Below are 24,408 nucleotides of genomic sequence, written 5' to 3'. Positions count from 1 at the left end.
GAGAAGGGGGAGATGTTGGGCTTATAGATGGGCAGGCCCTGGTCTGGGATGCTGGGTGTGGGTCCTAGGGAGGCAGTGGCTGGTCCCAAGTGGAGCCCTGTGTGTCCTGTGCCCTGCTCCAGGATTATTACTACCTGTCGGTGAAGGCCCTCTACACAGTCGGCTACAGCACGTCCCTCGTCACCCTCACCACTGCCATGGTCATCTTGTGCCGCTTCCGGTGAGAATGCTCCAAGTGCTTACCTCTCTCCATCCCTGGAATGCCCCTGGAAGACGGGTCCTGTCCTTAGCATAGCAGATGGGTGGCCTGAGAGGGCAGCTCAGGCATCTAGGATCACACAGTCTGGCACAGTCCCTTCCAGAAATCTCCTTTGCTTGCCTTAATCTCCCTGGTAGAGAGGCTGGAGAAAGAAATCTGGCCAGAAGATGACCAGATGACCATGGTGGGGAAGGCAGAAGATTATATTATCAAGGTGGGAGGAAAGGGTGGTCTGGGAGAGAGACCCCATTAAGACAAGCCCAGATGCCCTCCACCCCGAGGGTGTGAAATGCTGTGCAGCTCATGGTCTCCCCTTCCTGGTCCGTATAGGAAACTACACTGCACCCGCAACTTCATCCACATGAACCTGTTCGTGTCCTTCATGTTGAGAGCCATCTCTGTCTTCATCAAAGACTGGATTTTGTATGCCGAGCAGGACAGCAGTCACTGCTTCGTCTCCACTGTAAGTGTGCCAAGCAGCCCAGCCACCCCGGGACTCTGCACTGCTAGCACCCTACAGGGAAGGTGTTCCTGCAAGTAAAAACCTTATCCCAGGTCATTTGAAAGTTCAGGAGCTATGGAGTGGTTACAATACTCAGTATATGAATTCAGTCCCAGCCAAAAACACAGTCAAGCCTGTTGTGGGATGTTTTATACACCGTGTGAAGGTGTATTGCTATGATTGGTGTAATAAAAAGCTGAACAGCCAATAGCTAAGCGGGAGGTATAGTATAGGTGGGATTTCCGGGGAGAGAAAGGAAGAGGACAGGGAATTGAAGCACAAAGGAGAAGCCAAGGAAACATGGAGGAAGTTGGACATACAGAATGAAAGAAAGGTAAAAAGCAACGTGATAAAACATAGGTTATTAAAGGCAGGCTCATTTAAGTTTTAAGAGCTAGTGGGACAAGCCTTAGCTAAAGCAGAGCTTTCATAATTAACAATAAGTCTCTTTGTCATTATTGTGAGCTAGCAGCCCAAAGAAAAATCTAGCCACACAGGCCCTCAGCCTGGACCTTAGGCCAGGAAGGCCATGAGAGGATGAGGCTCAGACAGGGCTTACCCAGTCCTTTGCTCTGTAACCAGCCAAGTGGAATCTTCTGCCAGTGTGCAGGGTCTTTGTAGACACCTTCCCAAGCACAGATGTGTGAAGGAGGTGTATGCAGAGAATCAGCTTATGATAGAGTGGGAGAAGAGCAAGCTACACTCGGGGCCTTCACTGGGAGGGCATCTTTTAAGGATCTGTTTGAGAAGAGATTTCCCATGGCCAAGTTGTGTCTCTACCTGTGAAGTGTCCAGCTCCTCATTTTGTAAGCAGTCTCCTGTGGGGGCTGCTGGTTGCTTCTTTTCCTATTTACCTGGCTTGCAGTGATGGATAAGGGGCGAGATGGTGGGAAAGTAGAGCTTGGAGCTTTAGCCTGTTATCACCGGTTCATAGCGTTTTCTGCACTGGGAAGGTTTTCCCATGTCCTAGGATGCTGTGTATTCTGCCTCTTTCATCCAGGAATGCCTACAACCTTAGGTCCTTGGGATGCCTGAGGCTTAGTATGCCAGTATGGATAGACCTCAGCATTTCCCTGTGTTCTGTGGAGCTGGATTTCAGGATTTACCTGGGGGCGGGGCAGAGAGCTTAACTTTTCCTCCGGCTGTCACTGTAGGTGGAATGCAAAGCTGTCATGGTTTTCTTCCACTACTGCGTGGTGTCCAACTACTTCTGGCTGTTCATTGAAGGCCTGTACCTCTTCACACTGCTGGTAGAGACCTTCTTCCCCGAGAGGAGATACTTCTACTGGTACACCATTATTGGCTGGGGTACGTTCCTGGCTGGGTCAGTCCGGATGGGCTCAGGCCTCCTAGTCAGTTGTACGTTTGGTTCCTGCAGAGCCCTCACGTCACAAGAAGGCTGTGGACTTCTTGTTAATTCTTAGAATCATTTTCTCTTTTACTTCCTTCCCATGGGGACCCCATTTTCTGAGGGAGAGCTATACCCAGGAATCATCTTGGGAGACCAAAGGGCCTGAAGCTGGGGGAGATGGAAGGAAGGCTGGAGATGAGATACAATAGGGTCCCCCCAGGAATCCCCACCCCAGGCTAAAAGTACCCCGGGCAAGCTGGACTTCCTTTTGTCATTCTTCAGGGACCCCTACTGTGTGTGTGACTGTGTGGGCTGTTCTGAGGCTCTACTTCGATGATGCAGGGTGAGTACAGCCCCGAGAATGTCAGGCTATGGTACTGAGGACGTTTCAGGCATGGGCTTCAGTGCTTGCCTGGTTTCACATGACCTCCCCAGCGTTGTTCTGAACAAACCCCAGCTCTGCGCAGCACCTGACTCCTCACCTTGTTGGATCAGACTTGTCTCAGCCCCAGACCAAAGCCTCATCCGAGGTTCCTCTCAGCCTTCACCCCTTGTGGTCAGCCTTGTCTTAAGTGACAACCCAGCAAGAGAAGGGGTACATTTCTGAGCCCATCTGGTTTGGGGTTACTCTGAACATCTGATATCCTTTGGAGAGGAGGAAGAGGGTTGAAGATGAGGTCACTCTCAACCCCAAGGTCATCTTAAGGACCCCGGATCTGAATGGGAGGCATGTCCTTTCCAGGGATCCCACTATAACCCTGATTCTTGAGCTACAGTTTCTGCTATGACAAGGGAGCAGAACAACAAACAAACAAACAAACAAACAAGCAAACGAGCCTTGGGTGAGGGGTTTTCTTCTAGCACCCACCCTACTTGCAGATCTGCCTGTCAGTGGCTACAGGGGTAGAAAAGTGCAGGCCCCTCCTGTCAGGTGATGCTCTGCAGAGTCTGTTATGATTTCCCCTCTTTGCCGTCTTTCAGCTGCTGGGATATGAACGACAGCACAGCCCTGTGGTGGGTCATCAAAGGCCCTGTGGTTGGTTCTATAATGGTGAGTGTCCTGGGGACAAAGGGAAGGGAGAGGTAGACAAAGAGAATACAGGGAACAGAAAGATAAGCTCTGTCACAGCTTTCGTATATGCTATAACACTGATGCACACATTACTAAGTTATTCCTCTAGGGTTGGCCCAGGTGTATTATTCCATTTTTAATTATTATGAAAGTTGTTACTAGGAATAATTTTGTGTGTAATTTTGAGTATTTCTAAGCTTTTCTTTAAAGTGACTCTCTAGAGAATTGCTGGTCAAAGGGTATACGTTTAACATTTCAGATCCTCCGCCATTTTGCAAAAATGCTTCAACAGCTCGCGTCCCCTTTGGTGGCTTTGTTCCCCAGACACTCCGTGTACTTGCAGTGCAAGAAATTTGATGGGGCACAGTCCTGTGGAGGTGGTGCTGGCTTCTTCATGGCGTGTCTGTTTCTCTGTGTTCTTAGTGGGCCCGAGCACTTCTAAACAGCCCTTTGGTGGCTTGTACTTATTTTGGATATCCCTGTGAACTTCTCTGTCCTCCGGCAGATTGTCCTTTGGATCAGCTGAGGAGCACTGACACCTCTTGGCTATTTTGTCATGTTCCCAGGCCAACGTGACTGGTGCACTGGGAGCCTCAGCCTTCATCTCTACAGTCCCCAGACTCCTTTCTTGTTTATGGAGGATTTCTATCAGTTCAAGCTTTGCCACCAATCTCCTCTTAATCCCTTCACAACACGGTTGTGGTTTCAGTTATCAATGTATCTTTAAGAAATGATGTATTTATTTTCTTTCTTAAAACTGCTATCCATTTCTCTACTTTTCTGTTTTTTATGGCTTCACATTTCCAATTCTCAGTCTTCTTACAGAATCTTATATGCTGGAAAGTTATTTATCCCAAACACCTATGCACTATGCTGGAGACCTCTTTGTGCTGCTCAGATGCCTGCACAGGTGGCCGGGACAGCTCCTGAGATCCTGCATGCTTCACCACCTTATATGTAAATGTCTTCTTTGTTCTGTTGAACATTTCCTGCACGTTCACCTAGGTAGATTTTTGAATATCCTAGTTAAGTTGTCAGAAAAAGTCTGGTGGAGCTCTGCCTTGAATTGTGGACCAGTTTGGGGGGAAATTGATATTCTCCAAGAACACCACAAAATTCCCTGGCTGCCAGTCTTTCTTGCTGCCGTTGCTTCCTCTGAGGTGTTCCCCAGCCTGGGCCTTCGTGGAATCCAGAGATCTTTCCTTCACTGTGGTAGCTGATGGGTTATCGGGGCCATGTTGAGAAGTGATCAGTTTTTGTGATTTCTTGGCTGAGTTCCATTTTTGAATTCTCTCATGAGTTTAATCCCTCTTTATTTGGTTCACGTGGGGTTTCTACATGGAAAATTATGTAACCTGTAAATGAAAACAGCTTTTGCCCATCTTTCCCAATATCTGTTACTTTCATTCCTTGTTTTTATGGAGGACAATGTTTGCTCTAGTTTTTGGCCGTTGTCTCGCATGCAATTGGGCAAGGGTTTCTTTCTGGCTGGCTTTCGTGTGTGCTGTTATGAAGCTGAGCACGGGTATTGCACTTATTCACATGTGCTGATGAGAGGCTGCCCTGTGACAGAACAGTATCATCTACCAGTCCGGGTTTCCTCTAGTGCTAGGGATACCTTTGTGTCTGGCTCTGAGCACATGTGCTTAGGTCTTTGGGATAGATCGCTAGGATCAGGGTTCTGGGACAGAGAGTGTTTACTATTCACATGGCCGTGGACAAGGTGCAGGAGTGCTCTCCTGTGCTCCCCGTGTCTATGCTGATGTGTCTATTACTAATTATTTGCCGGTCTCATAGGGATGATGGAATTTTTTCTTTCGTCTGTCATCGTAAGGAGTACTGGTTCATTTCTTTGCATTCCTAGGATGAAATCTCTGTAGTCACGATCTGCTTCCTCTTTTCATGTACCACCAAATTCTCTTTGCAAATGTTTTCCTTAAAATCTCTGCATTGTTCTCCATGTATCTTATATGTCAGTGTGAATTTATTTTCTGTTCCTGCTTGGCTTTGTTTTGTTTTGTTGTTTGAAACAGGGTCTCACTACGTAAGCAAGGCTGGCCTCGGGTTCATGATCTTCCTTCTTCCATCTCTTGAGGTCTGGAACTATAGGTAATTGTCACCATGCTCAGTTTCTGTTGCGGGTGTGTCTGTCCCCTCCCCTCCCCCGTGTGTGTGTGCGCACGCGTGTGCACGTGCACACGAATGTGTGGAATGGGGAGGAGAGAACAGATCAGTCTCTAGTACAATTCTTCAGAATTCTGCCCATTTGGATTTCTTCCGAAGGGTTTCTCACTGGCTTGGAATGCAGCCCAGGATCTGCCTGTGTCTGCCATTCAGCCCTCAGATGACAAGCACGTGCTGTCACACCTATCTTTTCTTTCTTTTTGTTTTCTTCACACGAGTTCTAGGGATCAAACCCAGTCCTCATGCTTGTAAGGTTTTATCGGCTGAGCTACCTCTCCTCCCTCTCTCTGTTTTTGTAGCAAGATCTTTTGAGATTTTGTTTTTATTTGCTATGAAACAATTATATTTCAGGGAATTGCAATTTCTTGACAAGTTTGTAAAATTATCTGGGCCTAATGTTTTCTAACGCGTATACTTTTGATGACGTTTAAGTTTCCTTCTGAACTTACTGCTCTTCTCAGACCTTCCATCTCCTAGTGAGTTGTTCTTGCTCATTTTAGTTTCCTGATTTTGGTCAATGTTCTTACATGATTTGAAATAGTCTGTTTCTTGTGCTTTCCTCTTTCTCTCCCCACGCCTTCCCCCCCAAATATTTAATGGTACTTTCTCCTTAGGAATATTTGCGGAGTTTGTTCAAGTGTTAGACAGCAGCAGCAGCAGCAGCAGCAGAAATAAGCACAGCAGAGCAGGGGTGTCTTTCTTGCTCTCATAGATCTGTGAAACAAAGAACACAGACAGAGTCCTTCTTGATCAAGCCGCCTATCGCTTCCTGTTTCTTTCTCCCGACTCTTTACCTGCACTGTATCCCCTTTGGTGTACAGCAGCCCTAAGACGATCCCTCTCCAGCTTTTGCATCCGTAGTTGTTCTTAGGAGCTGTTATTGTTTTTTAAATAGAATCGTGTTGTTCTTTTCTTAAGGGTGACTTTGGCTGCGGCCCAGAGATGTCGCTGTGCTTGCTGTCTGCTTGTTGTGCCTCCTTTGCATTTATTTGCAGCCCTTCCTCCTCCTTTCTCAGTACACACGCAGCTTCCCACTTTGTTTGGGAAGCATCTGTCCCTGATGGCACATGCTGCTACTGCTGTTCCCAGGCAGTCCTCTAATTAAGACTGCTCTGATGCTTCCCTGGATCCCACAACTCTGAGCCTGAACTTTCTCCCTATCCCTGCCCCACCTCTATCTCTCTATCTCTGAGGCAGGGTCTTGCTAAATATCCCAGGCTACCCTGGAATCCCTGCTCCTGCTGCTTTGGCCTTGCAAGTGCTGGGATGGCAGGCCCACATCCCCACCTTTTGCTGAGTTTGGAGTCACCTGCGCAGTCTCCCCTTTGGTGCTTTCCCATCACCCTAGCCTTCTCTCCTTTCTCTTCCAGACAGGCCTCGCCTCCTGACTCACTCCCTGTGTTCTCTATTTTCAGGGTTTTGCATAGAATTCTTTTTCTTAATTCTTTCTTTTCATTTGAATGACTTGGTGAGAGCCTTAGAAGTCCGCAAGGGAACTTGCCTGGCTGGGAGAGAGGGTCCTGTTGAGGGGGTACCAGGCCGGACAGAAACTCAAGTTTGCCTTTCCTTCCCTGCTCAGGTAAACTTTGTGCTTTTCATTGGCATCATCATCATCCTGGTACAGAAGCTGCAGTCCCCAGACATGGGAGGCAATGAGTCCAGCATCTACTTGTAAGTATGTTATGTGGCTCTGTGGATGCCACAGCCATTTCCGACCACATGGCCTGCACTCGGGGTCACAGGCAGGACAGAGCTTGAACTTTGCTGGCAGGTTGACCTAGCATGGAGATTTGCAACATTTCTTCCTCATTAAAGTGCCTGTGAACTACAACTGCCCTCCCAGGCCTCAGCCAACCCAGAGCTCCTCAGCTCCGTGAGCCCTGCACGGAAAGGGAAAGAGAGAGAAAGACCGACAGAGCCTCTGTGGTGGCAGGAAAGGCAGCGGAGAACTCCGGAGTCCCTGGGGCAACTAGGGTCTTGGTTGTTTAGAAATTGGCTTTCCTTTGGGGATGCTGGTTCTGTGGGAAGATGAGCCCATTGGAAGCATGGCTGTGACAGGCCACGCCCCCCTCATCCACTATGCAGAAGCTGCTAAGTGCCTGGCAGCCAGCAGGGGGACCTTCTCCTTGGCCATGCTCTGCATGGGGATTCTCTTTCCTCCGCCTTACTTCAGAACAGCTCTGTCCACCTCTGTATCTGCCTGACCTTCTGCCTCCGCTCCCTTCGTCCCTAGCAGAGGAGCATTGGTTCTGTGACTGCCACTGAGTGCAAGGCTTTCGCTGTGCTTATAGACATTTGGCTTATAGGCATTTGAGTTCCTAGAAGTCGGGTTGTAGCCACTACCCAAAAAAACACATGACCACCTGAATCCTGCCCCTTCCTATTCTGAAATCAGACAGAGATCCTGTTGACTCACCCTCCTCTGGCCTCAGGAATGGGGTGTGGTGTGTGGAGACATTTCTAATGCCAAAGAGAAAGGTCACAGGCTCTGTCTGCGAGGTTGATTGGAAGGGCATGGTAGCAGCTGAGGGTAGATGAGGGTTGCCATGGGACTCTCACTGCATCACTGGGGTCTTTGTTATAGACCCAGCCTGAAGCTTGCAACCTTGACGGCTTCCCTGGGAAAAGTGAGGGGGACAGCAGAGAGAGTGAGCAGAGGATGCTGCCAGTCATTCTCCTAGGGAGAAAAGGGGTGCTGCCAAGAGATCAAGTCCTAGGTCTTCCTCCTTGAGGCTCCTTCGGGGGAGACAACAACCACTGTTTCCCTGTGCCAGTGGGTAGCATAGGGTCTTTTCATGTATACTATATGTTCTCTGCCTCTGCAATAACTAAACAATTGAAAAAGGACACCTTTGTGATTATTTTTCTGTCCTCCCCCATGCCTGTTTCATGTTTTGCCATGATTTATTTATTTACTTATTTACTTATTTATTTATTTATCTGCCTGTTTATTTATTTATTTAAGCAACCCTTTACTTGTCTGTTTTTTCATGTTTTTCCAGCTATTTCTTTGTTTGCTACTCTTCGACAGCCCTTCCTTATCTATAGGTGACATAATAGGAAGTTATTGATATAAATCATGACCTCTTGTTAGGGCAGTGGTTCTTTTACTTCTAGCTCTGCACTAGAGAGAGAACTTTGTCTCAGGCAGTCACAAAGTAGGCCCCTTCTCCCCTCTGCTACCTTCCTGTTAAAGTCATGCCTCTATGCCCAGCTTCAGTTTCTCTTGCTTGCCTTGTGAGCTGGCTCTCCTGTTGACTGTCACCTCTTGTCATTGGAGCTGGTGAGAAGTTAATCTAGCCTTTCTTTCTCCTGAACACTATCAACCTTCCTCAGTCTCCTCTGCTTCCTGGTAGGATCTGTGTCTTGTTCTGAAGCTCTGAGCCATCTTCTTTATGCTGAATGCGAAGATCCTTCCAGCTTCTCCCTATGCCTATGCAGAGACACACCCAAGGGAGCTCCGGGAACTCTGATCACTCATTTGCCATAAGCCCCGCCCCAGACAATAACAACTGTTACCCCTGGCCTGATGGGAAAGAACAGTGGTCCTTCCTAATGCATAGATAAGAACCACTGTAATTAGCACATGCTTTATATAGTTATATTTATATTCTCATGTCAATCCCGAACTTTGAAGAAACAGCTAGTTGGTTTACTTTCTTAGTGTAAAAATAGCACCTTCTAGGTTTGACCAGTGCTATTTGGTAGGAAAAAACCCAAACCTATGATAGTCTCCAGCTTCAAAGATGAAAAACCGAGGTGAAGGCTGGACAAGGGATTCAGCTATGTGTCTGAGTGTTCCCGGGGTTAAGGGGACCTCACTGATCCTGGTGACAAAACCTCTGAAAGCTGCTGAGCACATAAAAACACTTTCATACAGTTGATGCTTACAAGCACAGCTGGGCAAACCTATCTCTAACTAGAAGGCCCTTTTACAGCAGAGGACACTAGTGTTCCAAGAAGGTTGTCAAATCCAGCAGGAAGAAGCTAAGCTGTGGCCGCAGTGCAGTCAGTTGGCATCAGTGCTGGCTTGTGCCATCCTTTTTGGTCGCAGGGAATCCACAGATTGTGAATGATAGGGTTAAGCCAGTGTGTACAATAAAAGGCTTCCTGAGTAAAGATCCTTGGTAGGCTCCAGACATTCTCCCTATAAAAGTATTCCACTCTCAGCGCTTTAGGGAAGCTGCCTCTAAGAGGAGGTGCCTGCACTGGGTTGGAGGGAGAACTTGGGGTGGGCAGGGCATGGCGGGAGACTCCAAGGCTATGCCTGGGACCCCAGATGTATGTATTTTGCTGTGAAGACCCTTCTGGCCTCCCCACAACAGCTCTCTGGTTTTTTTCCTCTGTTTTCAGAACAAATTTAAGACTGAGAGTCCCCAAGAAAGCCCGAGAGGACCCCCTGCCTGTGCCCTCAGACCAGCATTCACCCCCTTTCCTGTAGGTTGGTTCCAGCTGTGCAGATACTAAGGGTTTGTCCACTGTCAACCAAGCTGCTCATGGCTCAGCCTTGAAGGATCTGCCGGATGTGGGACCCTGCAGAGGGCAGGGGAGCCTCGGTCTGTGTTAGGGTCAGCAGGGGCTCAGGTTAGGGTTGTGCAAGCATTCAACCCTGGCTTGGGCAGGGTTGCATTGTTTTGGCCTGAAGCCTGAGTTTCTGCTAGGCACAGCTCCCCATCTCTGGAGGGTGGAGGAGAAGGAGATTTTCTGGAAGACTCAGACTGAGAAAGGAATGGCTCAGTCCAGCCATGACATGGCCTGGCTTCATTCTTAGTGCCTATGACTGGCTCTAATCTTGGATGTGTGCATTGGAAGCTACCTCTTAGGTCTGAGGTGATGAGGGAAAACCTCTATGCAGTCCCTCCTCCCCCTCCCTCTCCCCACAGGGCTTCTTCCACCTCCTTCCAGGACAGGCTCTGTATGTGCAGAAAGCCCTTCAATCAGGATATTCAGACAAGGATTTGGCCCTACAGGTACAGCCTTCCAGTCCCTGTACCCCATTACCCCTACCCTGTCAATGAGCATCTGCCCCCAGAGTTCTATCAGGGGTGGTTTGGGGAAACTGTTTTCCTGAGAAACCCAGGAAAATAAAACCACCCAGTAAGTCGGTGGCTATAAAACCTTGAGACTGGCATGAAACCCTCTGGGATCCCAGGCTCATTCTGTCTCCATGTTGGAGGAGGAAGTGGTGATGAGCCATGCTATTTCTTTGGAATATTTCTTGGTGCCTGGGCAGTGTTCTGTAGGTGCAGAGGAGCTTAGCATCAGGAGACCACCATAACCTACAGACTGCCAAGGAAGAAGTAGTACATGGATTTCTAGGCTCAGAGGTGAAGACAATGGGAGTGCTGTCTGCACAGAGCATGGATAGTTGGATGTTTCCTGGGGCTTCAATCCAGTCAACCCCTCATGCAGAAGGCACTGTATTAACCTTGCACCAGATCCCCAGGATAGACAAGAACCTGGAATAACCCTGACCTTCCCACAGATGAAGAGAAAGCATGCCAGAGCTGGACCTAGAAGCCAAGGCTGCCCTGACTTGCAGAGGGGGCTCAGCTGCACCAGCCTCTGGCCAAATCCCCGCTGGCCACCAGAGCTCTACATCTTCTGATCCGCCTAGCACATTTCTCTGAGTCTCCTGTGCTTCCTTGGACTCAGGGCGGTCTTCCAGGTTGGCCTGGGTGTATCTCTAGAGGAAACCTTTCTCTACTCTTGCCTGGTTATCCTGAGAGTCCTACACCCTGCCTTTATCACTCTCTGGGTCAGCTCTCCTGCCTCTGCTCATCCTGTTGCTTTTCAGTGAGACCGTTTGCAAGTCACTGCAAGCCAGGGGCAGGGGTTTGGGAGAGGCCCTCTTCCCCTCCTTCTGTGGATAGTCTCCCCTGAGAGTCCCTTGGATGTCATTCTTGTCTTTGCTGTTCCTTGATGTGACCTTCATCTCCCATCAGGGCGACCCATCCCAGTGAACATATCACTAAATTGTTGTTTGGTTATTGTCAGGAATATTTAAAGAAAAACCAGAGGAGCCTGTGTTTACTGTAAAATGTTGAGGAACACCAAGATGGAGGAATATGTGACAGTTTTGAAAAAAAAGGAGAGGTCTTGGGGGAGGAAAACTAAAGCTTGGAATTTAAGGTGGCAGAAATTGGGCAACAGATATGGGGGTGTGTGATGTCTTAGGCTGGCCCTGTCTGCTTCAGCCAGGGTTTAGGGTTGTCAGCCACTTGGTCTGGATGACCGAGAGGACAAGGCAAGAATAGCTGCTGTTCCTGTGGACCCCGAGATCCTTATTTACTTATTTATCTCTCTCTCTCTTTCTGCACACACACACACACAGAGAGAGAGAGAGAGAGAGAGAGAGAGAGAGAGAGAGACAGAGAGAGAGAGAGAGAGAGAGAGAGAGAGACAGAGAGAGAGAGAGAGAGAGAGAGAGACAGAGAGAGAGAGAGAGAGAGAGAGAGAGAGAGAGAGAGAGAGAGAGAGACGCACATACACAATCCAGTCCACTGTCATTTACGGAGAACACAAGAGCCTTCTCATGAATACCTTGCAATAGGGCTTCTCCAGTACACCCCCAGGCTGAGGTTGAAGGGCAGCTCCTGAGCTGGGTGGTCAGCTGACCAGAGTGACACCACAGTCTGTTAGTGATATGCAGTCAGGTACTATTCCTGCTGCTGGTCTGGGGACCCCTTGAGTAGCAAGACATCAAAGAACACTTACAAAATAGGCCTATAGCACCCCCTCCCCCATAGGTGATTTGAGATAAAAGATGCCATTTATTGAATGAGTACCACAGGCCTGGAAAGGAACTGCCGGCTGGGCAGGCTTGCATTTGCCTCATCTGGAAATACGCAATGCAGGTTCTTACCTCAGCCGAGTAGCGTGTCCCCAGACTCTAGTTGCCTTTAGATCCAGCTGGTGTCAGAAGACAGGTCTCTGAATGTGAAGGACCTAATTGCTCCTGCAGACGCATCTCCATTGGCATCTAACCCACACCCGATTAATGCCTTCACTCGCCAGTATGAGGTGCTCCAGAGCCCTCCATAGCTAGGTAACTTGTTATCTAAGGTGACAGGACTCTTCATCTCTGGCAGGGAAACTAGTGTCCCTGGCTTATGGCAGCTCGAGCATGAGCAGGACCAGAGAGAATCAGCAGAGCCAGGAGAATAGTAGCTAGATGCCTCTGTGAAGGAGGACAGCAGGGTACATAGCCAGCCTGGGCCCTGTACTTTTTCCTCAAGGCTCTCGTCTCTTCAGGCTTTTGCTCTTCACCCCCGTCCATATACCTGGATGGAGCAGTATAGCTTCATGTCATCCTGTGGAGTTCCTCAAGTGTTCTGTGGTTTTGCATCCACACGGTCACCACTAGCTGTGTGTGACTATGACTACTGTGACTGGAATTTTGAGATAGCAGAGTCTTCATTCAATTGGATTTTGATTAATTTTAATTTGAGTATCAGCTAGGGCAGTGGCTATATTAGTAGGTAAATACAGGTCAGACTAATGAACAGTTCATTAAGCCAGGCCTGCCTCTGCTGTCCTGTGTGTCCTCACACTGAGAGGAGTTGGGAGTGGGGGAAGAAGAGATGATCAGAACACCCATGGTAATCCTTGCTAACAAGCTTGGAACTCTGTCTCCTCATGCCAACCATGAATGAGGTCCCCAGTCCGAGTTTCCAGCTACTCATTTTACTAGGTGACCTTGGCAAAGCTATGCTTTGAGTCTGGGGCTGACACAGAGATGACCTCTAGGCCCCCTTTCTGATTCCCAACCTTTTAATACTACTTGCCTACTAGTGGCCCCAGTGTGTGTGTGTGTGTGTGTGTGTGTGTGTGTGTGAGAGAGAGAGAGAGAGAGAGAGAGAGAGAGAGAGAGAGAGAGAGAGAGAGAGAGAACCATGCATACACACATATACTTATGGACATAGATTCCTTTGTCCAGAGCTGACTCTGTCAGAGTCCTTAGCTTCCTCGTTCTGTGTGACTTTCTTAGCTTGTCCCCATTCCCTGACTTCTCTGCCCTCCCTGCGCCCCGTGAACTAAGTCTTCCCAAGTCCTACTGCAGTTTCTTCGTTGCCCAATGTCCCCAGCTGACAGAAGTGCTAATCTTGTCACACCCAGCAGCTGCGTGCAGAAATGCTACTGCAAGCCACAGCGGGCTCAGCAGCACTCTTGCAAGATGTCAGAACTATCCACCATTACTCTGTAAGTGTGTGTGGCCGTGGCTGTGGCCGGGTGCCTTGGAGGGGTGGGGGATGCATGCTGCTATTGCTGCCACCGCCTGTGCTTGTCTTCCGTCGGGCTGGAGGAGTGTGGAGGGCCACCCGGCGCCTCCCAGCCTGCCCTGTTCCTGGCTGTTGCATGCTGATATGTGTCTTGTGAGTTCTCTGCAATCTTATGGGTGGCGCTGGAGGGCATGTGGATATTGGAGCTATGGCATTGCAGGGCCATCTTGACTTCGTGGCTATCCTGATGCCTGACTCATTCCATAGTGAACAGTTCATGGCTGCTGATGGAAGTGTGTCCTTCCTCAAACCTCAGCTCCAAAGTCAGCAGTCAGTGACTGCTGACAGAAGCGTGTGCAACCTCAGATCCCTACTTCTCTGTCTGGGCTTTGGTCTTGGCAGTTGCCGAACTGTAAGAGCTCAGAGCTGGGAAGTGTTCACTATGCATTGAGCACATCGTGTGCTTATTGACTGAGTTCAGTCCCCACAAGGACACTGTACGGTGGCTTCTTGCACTGTCTCCATTTTCTAGACAAGGAGACTGGAGTCTGATGAGGTGGAGTAAGTCACTTGACTGGGAAGGCACGGCCTGGAACCTAGAGCATCCTAAGAAGCACACCCCAGGTCGCCTATGATACTCACACAGTGGGAGGTGTGCCCTTCCTGACAGTCCACCGATAGTTCTGGGGGCTCTGGGCACTAGAAGGTCTTTTTGTGGCTGTAGGACTCTTCTTCCTATGGATGGTTCTTTGGGGTGTGAGGTTAGAGGTAGAGGCTGTGTCACTGTCTATCTAGATTAATCACGGTTTCAAGACATAGCTTGTCTTGGAATTCCCATCCCCAGACAGTCAGTTAGGACGTTACAAGTCCCACACACGGGGTTCCTGAAGCCTCTCATTTGTCACCACTTCCCTGTCTACCAAGGGCCCTGGAAGTGTTCTGAGTCCCTGGTTGTCATCCCTGCCTTGGAGCTGTGAAAAGACAGATACTGCTCTTGGGCCACATCCTGTGAAACCCTCCATTCAGACCTGCGTCTGCCCTGTGACTGGGAAGGGTCTGGCACCCTTCCCAAAAGCCAGTTTCTCAGTCTGAACTCAAGACACGGAATGCTGCCGTGAACCCTGGGAGGCTTAACATCTTGGTTCCCAGGTTTTTTTTTTTTTCTCTGCTGAGTCAAGAACCTGGAATTGGTTCACTGCAGAGGGGAAGTTGAAGGAGGAAAGCAGGGCCCTTGCCTGCTCAGGACCCAACAGGATTCCCAGACAGGCCATGCATATGCTTTTGTAGGCACATCTTCCAGGCCTTCCCACTTCCATTCTGTCTCCAGACACACTCTGCTGCTTTCTGGTGTCAGATCCTGGGCACCGAGAGACAAGTGGGTCCTGGTGCCCGGGAGATACTGGCTTTTAAGGACTCCAGCTGGTGTTCCATAGAACAGGCATTTCCAATGTTGACTGTGTGCCTGAAGGTACTTGCTGTGAAACCTAACAGATAAAAGAGGGTCCCTCTTCAGGGCCACCGGGTATAGACAATGATGAGGACAGGCTGCTAGGAGCCCATGTGGGCTCATGCAGAGACTCACTCAGATCGCATTGGCCCTGTCCTAGTCTAGGGACTATAGGATATGCTGCCTTCGAGCAAGGGAGGCACTGTGAGCCCCACAACTGTGGGCTTTTCTTCTCCTAAAGATCACCCCAAGCTTCTATTTCTCTCCTCTTTCCTCCCCCCTTTCTTGTCTTCCCTCTAATAGAAGCTGGGATACCAAGGACATTATTCAAATCCAGGGATTTTTTTCCCAGAGAGTTGGGAAGGGGAGATGAGGGGCACATGGTAGAATTGCTTCCAGTCAAATGGTCGCCCTTATATTTACAGTCCCCTTCTGAGGACTAAGCTGTGGCAGGATAGGGTGAGGCAGGTGGTTCCAGGGGGCTGGATAAAGCTGAGGGAAAAGCATCTGTAAAGGAGAGTTGGGCTTTTTGGGGAGGCTCACAGGGGACCAGTATTCTGGGATAGAACCCACTCTGGGAAGCCCCTGTGATAATTTACTCCCCCAGAGTAGCATTCCCAGCCCACGTGTGTCTGGTGTCCTCACTGTGAACTTCTGTCCTTGTATTGTTAGACAGGGCCCTACCTACTCTTGGCTCTATTGCAAGAGCTAAGAGCAAGAGAGGATCCCAGGAAGCATGGTGGGCTCTCTGGCTGACCCATCTTTAAGGCAGACATACTTCTTATCCTTTGACTCAGTTTCCTGGGCAGCAGCTCTCTCCTGTGCAGGTAGAATTTCTGCTCAGTCAGTAAGTCCTTCCTTGTAACCCTCTCAAGTTCCTCTATGGTCCACCTAGTACCCTCCTCCTGGTCACTAGGATTGCTCACAATATCCCTAGCCGTTCCCAGACTCAGGAAAGCCCTGTCTCCGTGGGTCTTTGGGCAGCCGTTTTTGAGGTCAGACAGCTTCCCTCTGAGCCAGGACAGATTTGTTTTGACGCTAAATCCTATCCTGAATTTTCCTCTGATTTTATACATTCCGCAAGGGGGCCCTATAAATGATATATATTCAGTGGCCTTGCAGGGTACTGACTAGGTGCCCTGCAGGGTACTGACTAGGTGCCTCCTTACAACATCCTAGGAACCCTGGGCTCTAGTTGGCTCCCTCACTCCCAGACCCCTTGCATCAGTAAAGGATGCCAAGCAGGTCTGTGAGCAGGGGCACCGAAAAGTAGCCAGGGCTGGTAACAGGTCCTTTGCCCTCCCTGCTCCCAAGCTCTGCAGTCCGCCAGCAGATTTTTGCTTTCTCCTGACAGACGGCTGGCTCGCTCCACCCTGCTGCTCATCCCACTGTTTGGAATCCACTACACAGTATTCGCCTTCTCTCCAGAGAACGTCAGCAAGAGGGAAAGACTCGTGTTTGAGCTTGGGCTGGGCTCCTTTCAGGTAGGCATGGTGCATGCAGAGGGCATAGCTCATTGGAAACTGAGCCCTGACCTCTGACCCACGGCCAGCTTTGTAACCCTGTGCATCTTGACTTCCAGTCTCAGTGTTTGTCTGGCATGAGTGCTCGAGCATAGGTCTTCCACAGTCCTTTCTGCTGCTCTAAGATGGGACAAAGTCTGGCTGTCCCTGTGCCTGGGGATCCTGACCCATGTCCCCCTGAGTGACTTGAGATGAAAGCGCTCTATAAAGCCCCAGAGATAAGCTGTCTTCAAGTCCCTTGTGCCGTGTCCACATCCTAATGTCAGTCCATGTCCTCCAGGCAATGAGGACTGGAGTTCTGTCTTATCCACTTGAGTCCCTGTAACAGGGGGACCCCAGTCTAGGGCCTGACACAGAGAACTCAGTGGGATGGATGGGTGCGGGGACAAGCAGAGGAACGTAACAGCAAGTGTATAGGCAGGAATGAGTGGGAGGCTGTACTGTGTGCACGCAGCAAGTGTGTAAGCAGTGATGAGTGGGAGGCTGTACTGTGTGCACGCAGCAAGTGTGTAAGCAGTGATGAGTGGGAGGCTGTACTGTGTGCACAGAGCAAGTGTATAGGCAGGGATGAGTGGGAGGCTATACTGTGTGCACAGAGCAGGTGTATAGGCAGGGATGAGTAAGAGGCTATACTGTGTGCACGCAGCAAGTGTGTAAGCAGGGATGAGTAGGAGGCTGTACTGTGTGCACGCAGCAAGTGTGTAAGCAGTGATGAGTGGGAGGCTGTACTGTGTGCACACAGCAAGTGTATAGGCAGGGATGAGTAGGAGGCTGTACTGTGTACATGCAGCAAGTGTCTAAGCAGGGATGAGTAGGAGGCTATAATGTGTGCACACAACAAATGTGTAAGCAGGGATGAGTGGGAGGCTGTACTGTGTGCACGCAGCGAGTGTGTAAGCAGGGATGAGTGGGAGGCTATACTGTGTGCATGCATCACAGTTAGGAAGCGAATAAAGACACTAGTGTGGGGGGTTATAAGGCGAGTATCTCTCCCTGTTTAAATTGGTATTTGAGGGTGATGGTCAGAAATTACCCTGCAAACCAGACTTGAACATTGATGCAAAGTCTTTTTCCCCAATTCATGTTCTGGCAAGGCTGGGGCATGACAGATAAAGCTCTGGCCCAGGAGTTACAACCCAAGGCTCCCGTCTTCGTGTTTGACAGCATAGTCTAGCCACCATTCATCTGGCATTTTCAAATGAAAGCCCCGGGGTACTGAGGTCCTCAGACCTGGTTTCCAGTATTCAGGAAAAGGTTGCTTTGTTTCGTGCTGAGAAGCTGAATTCACGCTCTGCCAAGTACTCACCGCACATGGGTTGCTGTGCTATGCATAAAAGGGAAGGCAGAGTAGGGGGTAGTGATGGATAAAGATCCTAACGGTCTGTTCTGTTCTGAAGGAGCCCTGCTCTCAGGGGCCTGAAGACTAGTGTCAGAGTTCAGAGAGCATTCTGGCTTCCTCTAGAAAGATCGAATGGCTTCCCTAGGAAATGGGATGAAGATAGTCTTCAGCGATGAGAAGGATTTGGCCACATGAGTGTGAGATCCAAGATGAGACACCTGTCAGTGGGGACTGGTCTATCAGCTGTTTGGCTTTATGGACGTGTCTGTCTTAGTGGAGCAGGACGCATTCCACATGACTGTAGAGCTTTGCACAGGCGTCCCCTGTCTAGACTGCGATGTTTTCCTTTATTTCTGCTACCTTTTCCACTGCTGTTCCTCCCACATGCTCACAGTGTCTCAGAAGGTCCCTTGCTTGTAGGCTCATGGATGTTTGTGTTCTCTCCCCAGGGCTTCGTGGTGGCTGTTCTCTATTGCTTCTTGAATGGGGAGGTAAGACAGTCTTCCCACCTTTCTCAGCAGGGCACGTGGCGGGTGTTGAGGGAGAGAATGGGAGCAGGTTCATCAGATGGGATCTTCTTCCAGGTTCCCAGGACTGAGGATAGGAGACATAGCTGACAGTGAAATGTGGTGCCAATGTCTCCCGGGATCCCCCACCAGTTCCAGAATCACTCCAACTCTACAACTAAGGCAGAAGCAGAAGACAGAGTAGAGTATAGTTGGTGAAGGTGAATCTGCTGAGAGCACAACTCCAGGGCACATCCTTTCCAAAGGACGTGTCTTAGTGAGCGGAGTAGTGCCTAGAGGTCATTGGGCTGTGATAGGCAGTGCCACCGAGCCCCAGTAAGCCAGGCTGACTATCCCTGCTAGCCCAGAGCCTAGGAGAACTTAGAAGAGACCCTAAGGAGAAACCTGGAGCCTTCCTGAGGTGTTTCATTCCCAGAGCTACCATTTGGGGATCCTTCTCTAGCCTGCTGGGGTAATGTTCTGGAACAGAGCCCAGGATAGGGGTGCCAGGGAAGTGGAGGGGACTGGCTGTGTGGGATGGGTTTGCAAGTGGAGAGAGGTCTTTTTCCTGAGGCCCTGGGCTTAGTGGAAAGATCTTGGCCTCAGAAGACTCTTCCCCTTGTTTGTATCTAAGGTTAAAGGTAAGTATCCACAATCAGAAGGCCAACCTAGATCAGATTATAGCAGACCGAGAGAGCACAGAGAGGGCTTTGCTTGAAGATCCTAGGAGAGCCAGAGGTAGGAGTCTGGGCAGCTTGTCTGGAGTCTGCTGAGGGAGAGGAGGCACGAACTGGGGAGAGTGGGTGTGGGTGCTGCTTCTAGTCACGCAGTGTGTATACGGCATATAGGTGCCCGGCTGAAGTGGCATATGGTGATTTATGCTTTCTTGGCATGGCCACCGTTTACATATGCAGAGCTACACGGGGGTTTGCCAAGAGGCATGGGCTATTTTATAACTTGCAGTCTCAAGAATTGTCTCACCTTGGAAGCGTTCAAAGCTGTGGATGTCTAGGCCTTATTTTGGGATGTTGATATCATCCTTCATGGGCTTGGAGCATCTGGGATATTCCAAGCAATTTGAGTAAATCTCATATGCATCCCACAGTGGCCAACAAGGGTGATGATCTCTATTTGGTCCATTTGCTTCTGGAGGTTGCTAGGAGAGCTCTCTTGGCAGTTACAGAGGAAGCTGTTCGAGTAGGACAAGGCTGCAGGATACAGCTAGGGAGTGGGAGTGGGGTGGATAGTCATGATGGCAGCTGGGAAGGTACCAGGCCAGGGCATAGAAGCTGCTCGCTGGGAAGTCACGTACACGTTGCTCATTGCAGGTACAGGCAGAGATTAAGAGGAAGTGGCGGAGCTGGAAGGTGAACCGTTACTTCACTATGGACTTCAAGCACCGGCACCCGTCCCTGGCCAGCAGTGGAGTGAATGGAGGGACCCAGCTGTCCATTCTGAGCAAGAGCAGCTCCCAGCTCCGCATGTCCAGCCTCCCGGCTGACAACTTGGCCACCTGAGCCCTGACTCCCGTCTGTACAGGCTAGGGCCGCAGGCCGGTGCCTGCGCTTGTTTGTGCCTCTTCCCTCTCCTTGGGCAGGCCCTGGGTAGGAAGCTGGGCTCCTCCCCAAGGGGGAAGAGAGAGATAGGGTGTAGGCTGATATTGCTCCTCCTGTTTGGGTCCCACCTACTGCAGTTCATTGAGCCCAATCTGACATGTAAATACACCTCAAATTTGGAAAGTTGCCCCATCTCTCCCCCCAATCCATGCCCCTGCTCATCTCTGCCAGGTTTCAGCTTGACCTACTGTGTCAAGGCCAGCCTCAGTGATGGCCTGATACTGGGTACAAGGCTTTGTGAGCTGAGGCTGAAACATGCCTGTCTTGTTGAGGCTGGGGTAGTGCCCACCCCAGAAGCTTTTCACTAAATTGACTTTGGATGTGGGCCCCTCTCAGCCTGTACTGAGTCCTGAAGCTGACCAGAGATGTAGCTCAGTGGCCAGAACCTTCTTTGGAGTGGGTCAAGCTGAGGCTCCTTTTGCTTACCCGACATCTAGGATAGCCAGATGCTCAGCTCCTGTGTGTCTGGATGATGGGAGGGTTACAGGGCTCTTTCAAAGACCTAGGCTGGGGTGGGGGTAAGGGTCATGGAAAGTTCTGGTGCTTTTCATTTGATCTAAGAGCTGAGAGCTAGAAATGCAGATGCATTTGGGAAAGAGATGAGCTAACTGAAGACCTTACCGTGTCCACGGCTGTGCCCTGACTTAAGACTTGATCATGTGGTAGCTTTATTTCTACCCTTCTTGCCCACAATGAATGGTCAGAAGAAACCGTTCTCCAGCCATCCCAACCACAGAGAGCCCCTAGCTCTCCTCTCTCGATTTCCCCTGAAGTCAAAGCCATGTCTAGAATGAGCCAGCCACCTTGCAGTGATATCAATGAGTTCTGAAGCAACTTTCAATTTCCAGGGCTCCCCACAGCCCTACCTTTCCTGATGACAAGAACGGTAGATGCCACCCTCAGCCTGGACACAATTACTAAACTCAGATGTTGCCAAGACTTCCTCCATGTGCCCTTGACATTTGAATCACCTGTGGGCCTCTTAGGGTTTTTAGAGGAGATGCTGTGTCTGTGGTGCGCATGAACAGAAGCTGCTGATGGGAGGAGTGGTGGCTCTCTCGTGCCCATCCTGGATTTCCAGCTGTATGTTGCACAGCCATAACCTAAGGCTTTAAAATAAGGCCATGCCCAGATGTGGAAAGACAGAGGAGAGAATGTAGTGCCATGGGACCATGTGGTTCAGCTCTTTCCATGTGGATGCTTGTTTTTTCCCCTGCCTCTGTGGACTTGTTTGTGGCCGTGCTGTGGAATGCATGGGGAGCGTGGGAAGCCGCCTTGCTCACTGTTGTATTAAGTAGAAGGAGTGATGGGAGATTCGAGACCGTGCTGCTGGAGCGGCTGTTAGAAAGCCTGAAGAAGGTTCTAGATGATACGATGTAGAGATGACCTCTGTGTTCTTGACCAGTGAGTTCAGGTTTTGGGTCTCTGGCAAATCCAGAAGGGAAAAGCACCTCCTTACTCCTTCCCAGAAACATTAGGGGCTTGGACCAGCCACTGGGTGTACATTGACCCTTTACCCCGCACCTTATCCCCCTTCCAATCTCCTCTCTGGTTCTGAGAGCAAGGTTATCAGCCACACAAGAGTCAGTTGATCACCCTGCACTTTGGACACGGCGAGGGAGCCTGAGCTATTTAGAAGAAGCCACGGTTTGAGATTTCCACTGGTTTAGAATGCTGCAGCTGTGAGCATGTCTGTGCTGTGCTGGACATAAACGTCCTTGGTTGCGAAATGAGGATGTTTTTTAGTGCGTCTCCAGGTTCCGTGTTAGTTGAAAAACAGAGGCAGGTAAACAGACACATACTCTTGTGTATATCATCCAAGGGGTGTGTACGCACATGTGTGTACACATGTGCATGTATGTGGACGCATGTGCATGTGTGCGGTAAGAGGAATGACGTTCTGTTTGTTTTCCCATTTGGATAACACAGTGCAAGTATGCATAGCAGAGGGAAGCTCAGGCCATGGTTGTTTGAATAGGGCCTCAGATGTGATGTGCAGAGCTAGCCTTGTAGGCCTAGCAGGGACAGGTTGCCCGTGGCACCCTCCATCCAAGGTGCAGACCCTGGCCTATGGATCATCACCCCCCCCCCCCCATCAGTGGGTCTGCTTCACTGTGGAAGAAGAAACTGTGACTTTCTAGTTGCCTCACTGCAAAACAGCAAAAACCAGATCAACCCTGAGCCCTTGCTGCTTTCTGAGCCCCCGCTGCTGCTTCCTGAGCCCTGGGGCCTGCGTCCTCCTAGAAGTTCCAGGTTCCTGTTGCTTTGTTTGTTTGTCTGAAGGATTATTATCCAGATGATTAGTCTGCTAGTCCTGTGAGCGGATGTACCTGAAGGATTCTGCATGTTCTGGGAGGGTCTGGCTCTCAGGCCTCAGACAGTGAAGGGTATTGCAAGGCTGGGTGCTGGGTTAAACCCTTCCCCTTTGACCCTCTTACATTTATAGTGCAAGCAATAAGACTTACTGATTTGTGTGTAGCCCAGTGTACCTCTGGGGTTCTGTCTAAACACCAACCATCTTCTCTTGGAATGGATCCCAGGCAAGGCTTGCAGCAATACAGCCTGGATCCAGAGAAGGGGAAATGGTTAAGATATCCTGTGTGGGAGGTGAAAAGGGCTCCACGGACTCAGAAACCCTGAGGTAGTAGCAGAGTAGATCCAAGAGGCACCTAGCCTGTACAGGATCGTTCCTGGGAAGTGGACTCTTGTTCTATGAAACCCCAGGGGCCAAATCTCATGGACCACATGGTTTAAAGGACAGGACATCCTTGTCTTGTCCTGTCTCCTGTCATGATTGTCCTGCTTCAGGGTGAGCAGAGTGTGCCAGCAAAGGGTCTAGTTCTCACAAAATGAGATTCTACATCAGGCAGGCTTAGGCTGCCAAGCAGTCAGAGGGATTTGGAGGTGCTGCACCTTTGAGCCTCAGCCTCCATTCTCGGGGTGCAGTGATGAGGTCCTCCTTGACACGCTCAGGAGCCCTCCACGAGTCCTTTCCTAACCCCATCTTCCCTGAACTGATTTCTCTGCGGGCAGTGATGGGGACCTTGACTAGGGTCCAGTGCTGGGAATGACCCTGTACCTGTTTCTCAACACTGCGACCTCTTCTGTTTGCTCCGTACCCTCTCTTACTTGGGGGGAAAGCTGTGAGAGACTCTTTAATTCATTGTGTACCCTTTGTCCCCTACAAAGAGAAGGCAGCAAGTCCCGTGACACTACAAATTCCATTTGAGCCTAGTGAGCCTGGAAACCAGCTAGAAGAGCCTTGAGCAGGAAGCCTGGGACTTGGGGCTCCCCAGCTTTGCCGCTCACCTGCTATTTGACATTGACTTGTCCCTATAAGGGGAAACTCAAAAACTATTAGAGCTGGGAGAGACTTGGATATCTGAAGGCAAACCTTCCCCATGGGCTCTTGAGGAAACAGGTGGGCCTAGCATGTTTTTGAATGAGAATGTGGCTCTACCAGTATTGCACAGCCCAGCCTGTGAGCCCAATGGAACACTCCAAGCAGCCATAGGATATACTGTACCACTTGCAGGAGCGGCTGCACCCGCAGGAAGTCCAGGGGTCCATGATACAGCACAGGAGAAGCAATGGAGTCGGTGTGGTAGAAGGATACCTGCAGCGAACCTAAGCCTCTTCATCTGTTCTGGGACTCCATATCTACCCTCAATCCCTAACCTGCAATGGTGTGGCCATGGTCACATCATCATCTGCCCCCTAGCTAGGGAGGAGGTGGAAGTGACATGCTCCCTGTCGGTTTACAAGCTCTGAAAACAACACAGCTGTGTGCTTATTCTTAGGGTGAAGACCCCCTAAAAGGTATCCCTTGCAACTAGCCTACTGCTTTGAGCCCCCTTGGGTTAACCGTTACCCTACCGAGGGTGAGGGCAAGGCCACAGGGCTCGGGTGGACACTGAATTCCAGCTTTATCCCCATCACTTGGTTCAGTTTGCTTGGAAGGTCGGGATGGGAGACCTCCATGAGTGCTGGACCTCTGTGCCATCTGCCTCGGAGCCCTTCCAGGGTGTGGGACATTCCTCCAGTGGGACCAATGCCCATGCTTTCTCCTCTCCCTGAACTCTGGGTCCTGTGGTGTGTCTGTACTCAGCCATGTGTGTTTTTTTTTTTTTTTCTGTCTGCTGTCTGTCTCCTGAGGCTTTGCATCTGTCAGGGCTGGGGTGGTTCAGCCCTGGGTACCCCAGACGTGGCTCCAGACTCATTTATGGGAGCTGGACCAGCCTGGGTTTAATTTCCCACAATAAAGATAAATCCCACGGACCTCACTGCTACCGCTGTCTCCATTAATGCTGTGCTCACACCCTGTCTGGGATTTGAAAGATGTCATACTGCTGTAGATGATCAATAAACGTCTTATCATTTTCCCCGG

General features: G+C 50.1%; 1 protein-coding gene across 4 annotated transcripts in view; it reads left to right on the top strand.

The window, feature by feature from the left end:
- The window catches only part of Adcyap1r1 (ADCYAP receptor type I), a 44,240-nt gene extending 20,185 nt beyond the window's left edge, over positions 1–24,055 (top strand). For 2 of the 4 annotated variants that reach the window (XM_038318937.1, XM_038318936.1), the window contains 9 exons: positions 123–220; positions 590–722; positions 1,916–2,069; positions 2,395–2,455; positions 3,094–3,163; positions 6,948–7,039; positions 16,392–16,521; positions 18,349–18,390; positions 19,734–24,055. In XM_038318937.1, the coding sequence (XP_038174865.1) occupies positions 123–220; positions 590–722; positions 1,916–2,069; positions 2,395–2,455; positions 3,094–3,163; positions 6,948–7,039; positions 16,392–16,521; positions 18,349–18,390; positions 19,734–19,922 (969 nt within the window). In that variant the 3' untranslated portion in view covers positions 19,923–24,055. Of the gene's footprint in view, positions 1–122; positions 221–589; positions 723–1,915; positions 2,070–2,394; positions 2,456–3,093; positions 3,164–6,947; positions 7,040–13,486; positions 13,571–16,391; positions 16,522–18,348; positions 18,391–19,733 lie in introns of all 4 variants that reach the window. The other 2 variants (XM_038318935.1, XM_038318934.1) reach the window with 2 other exon arrangements.
- Positions 24,056–24,408: the final 353 nt, after the last annotated feature.

Source organism: Arvicola amphibius, chromosome 2 (genome assembly GCF_903992535.2).
Source record: "Arvicola amphibius chromosome 2, mArvAmp1.2, whole genome shotgun sequence".
Classification (NCBI taxonomy): Eukaryota; Metazoa; Chordata; class Mammalia; order Rodentia; family Cricetidae; genus Arvicola; species Arvicola amphibius.
The sequence above is the reverse complement of the archived record's forward strand: the minus strand, read 5'-3'. Positions and strand labels throughout refer to the sequence as shown.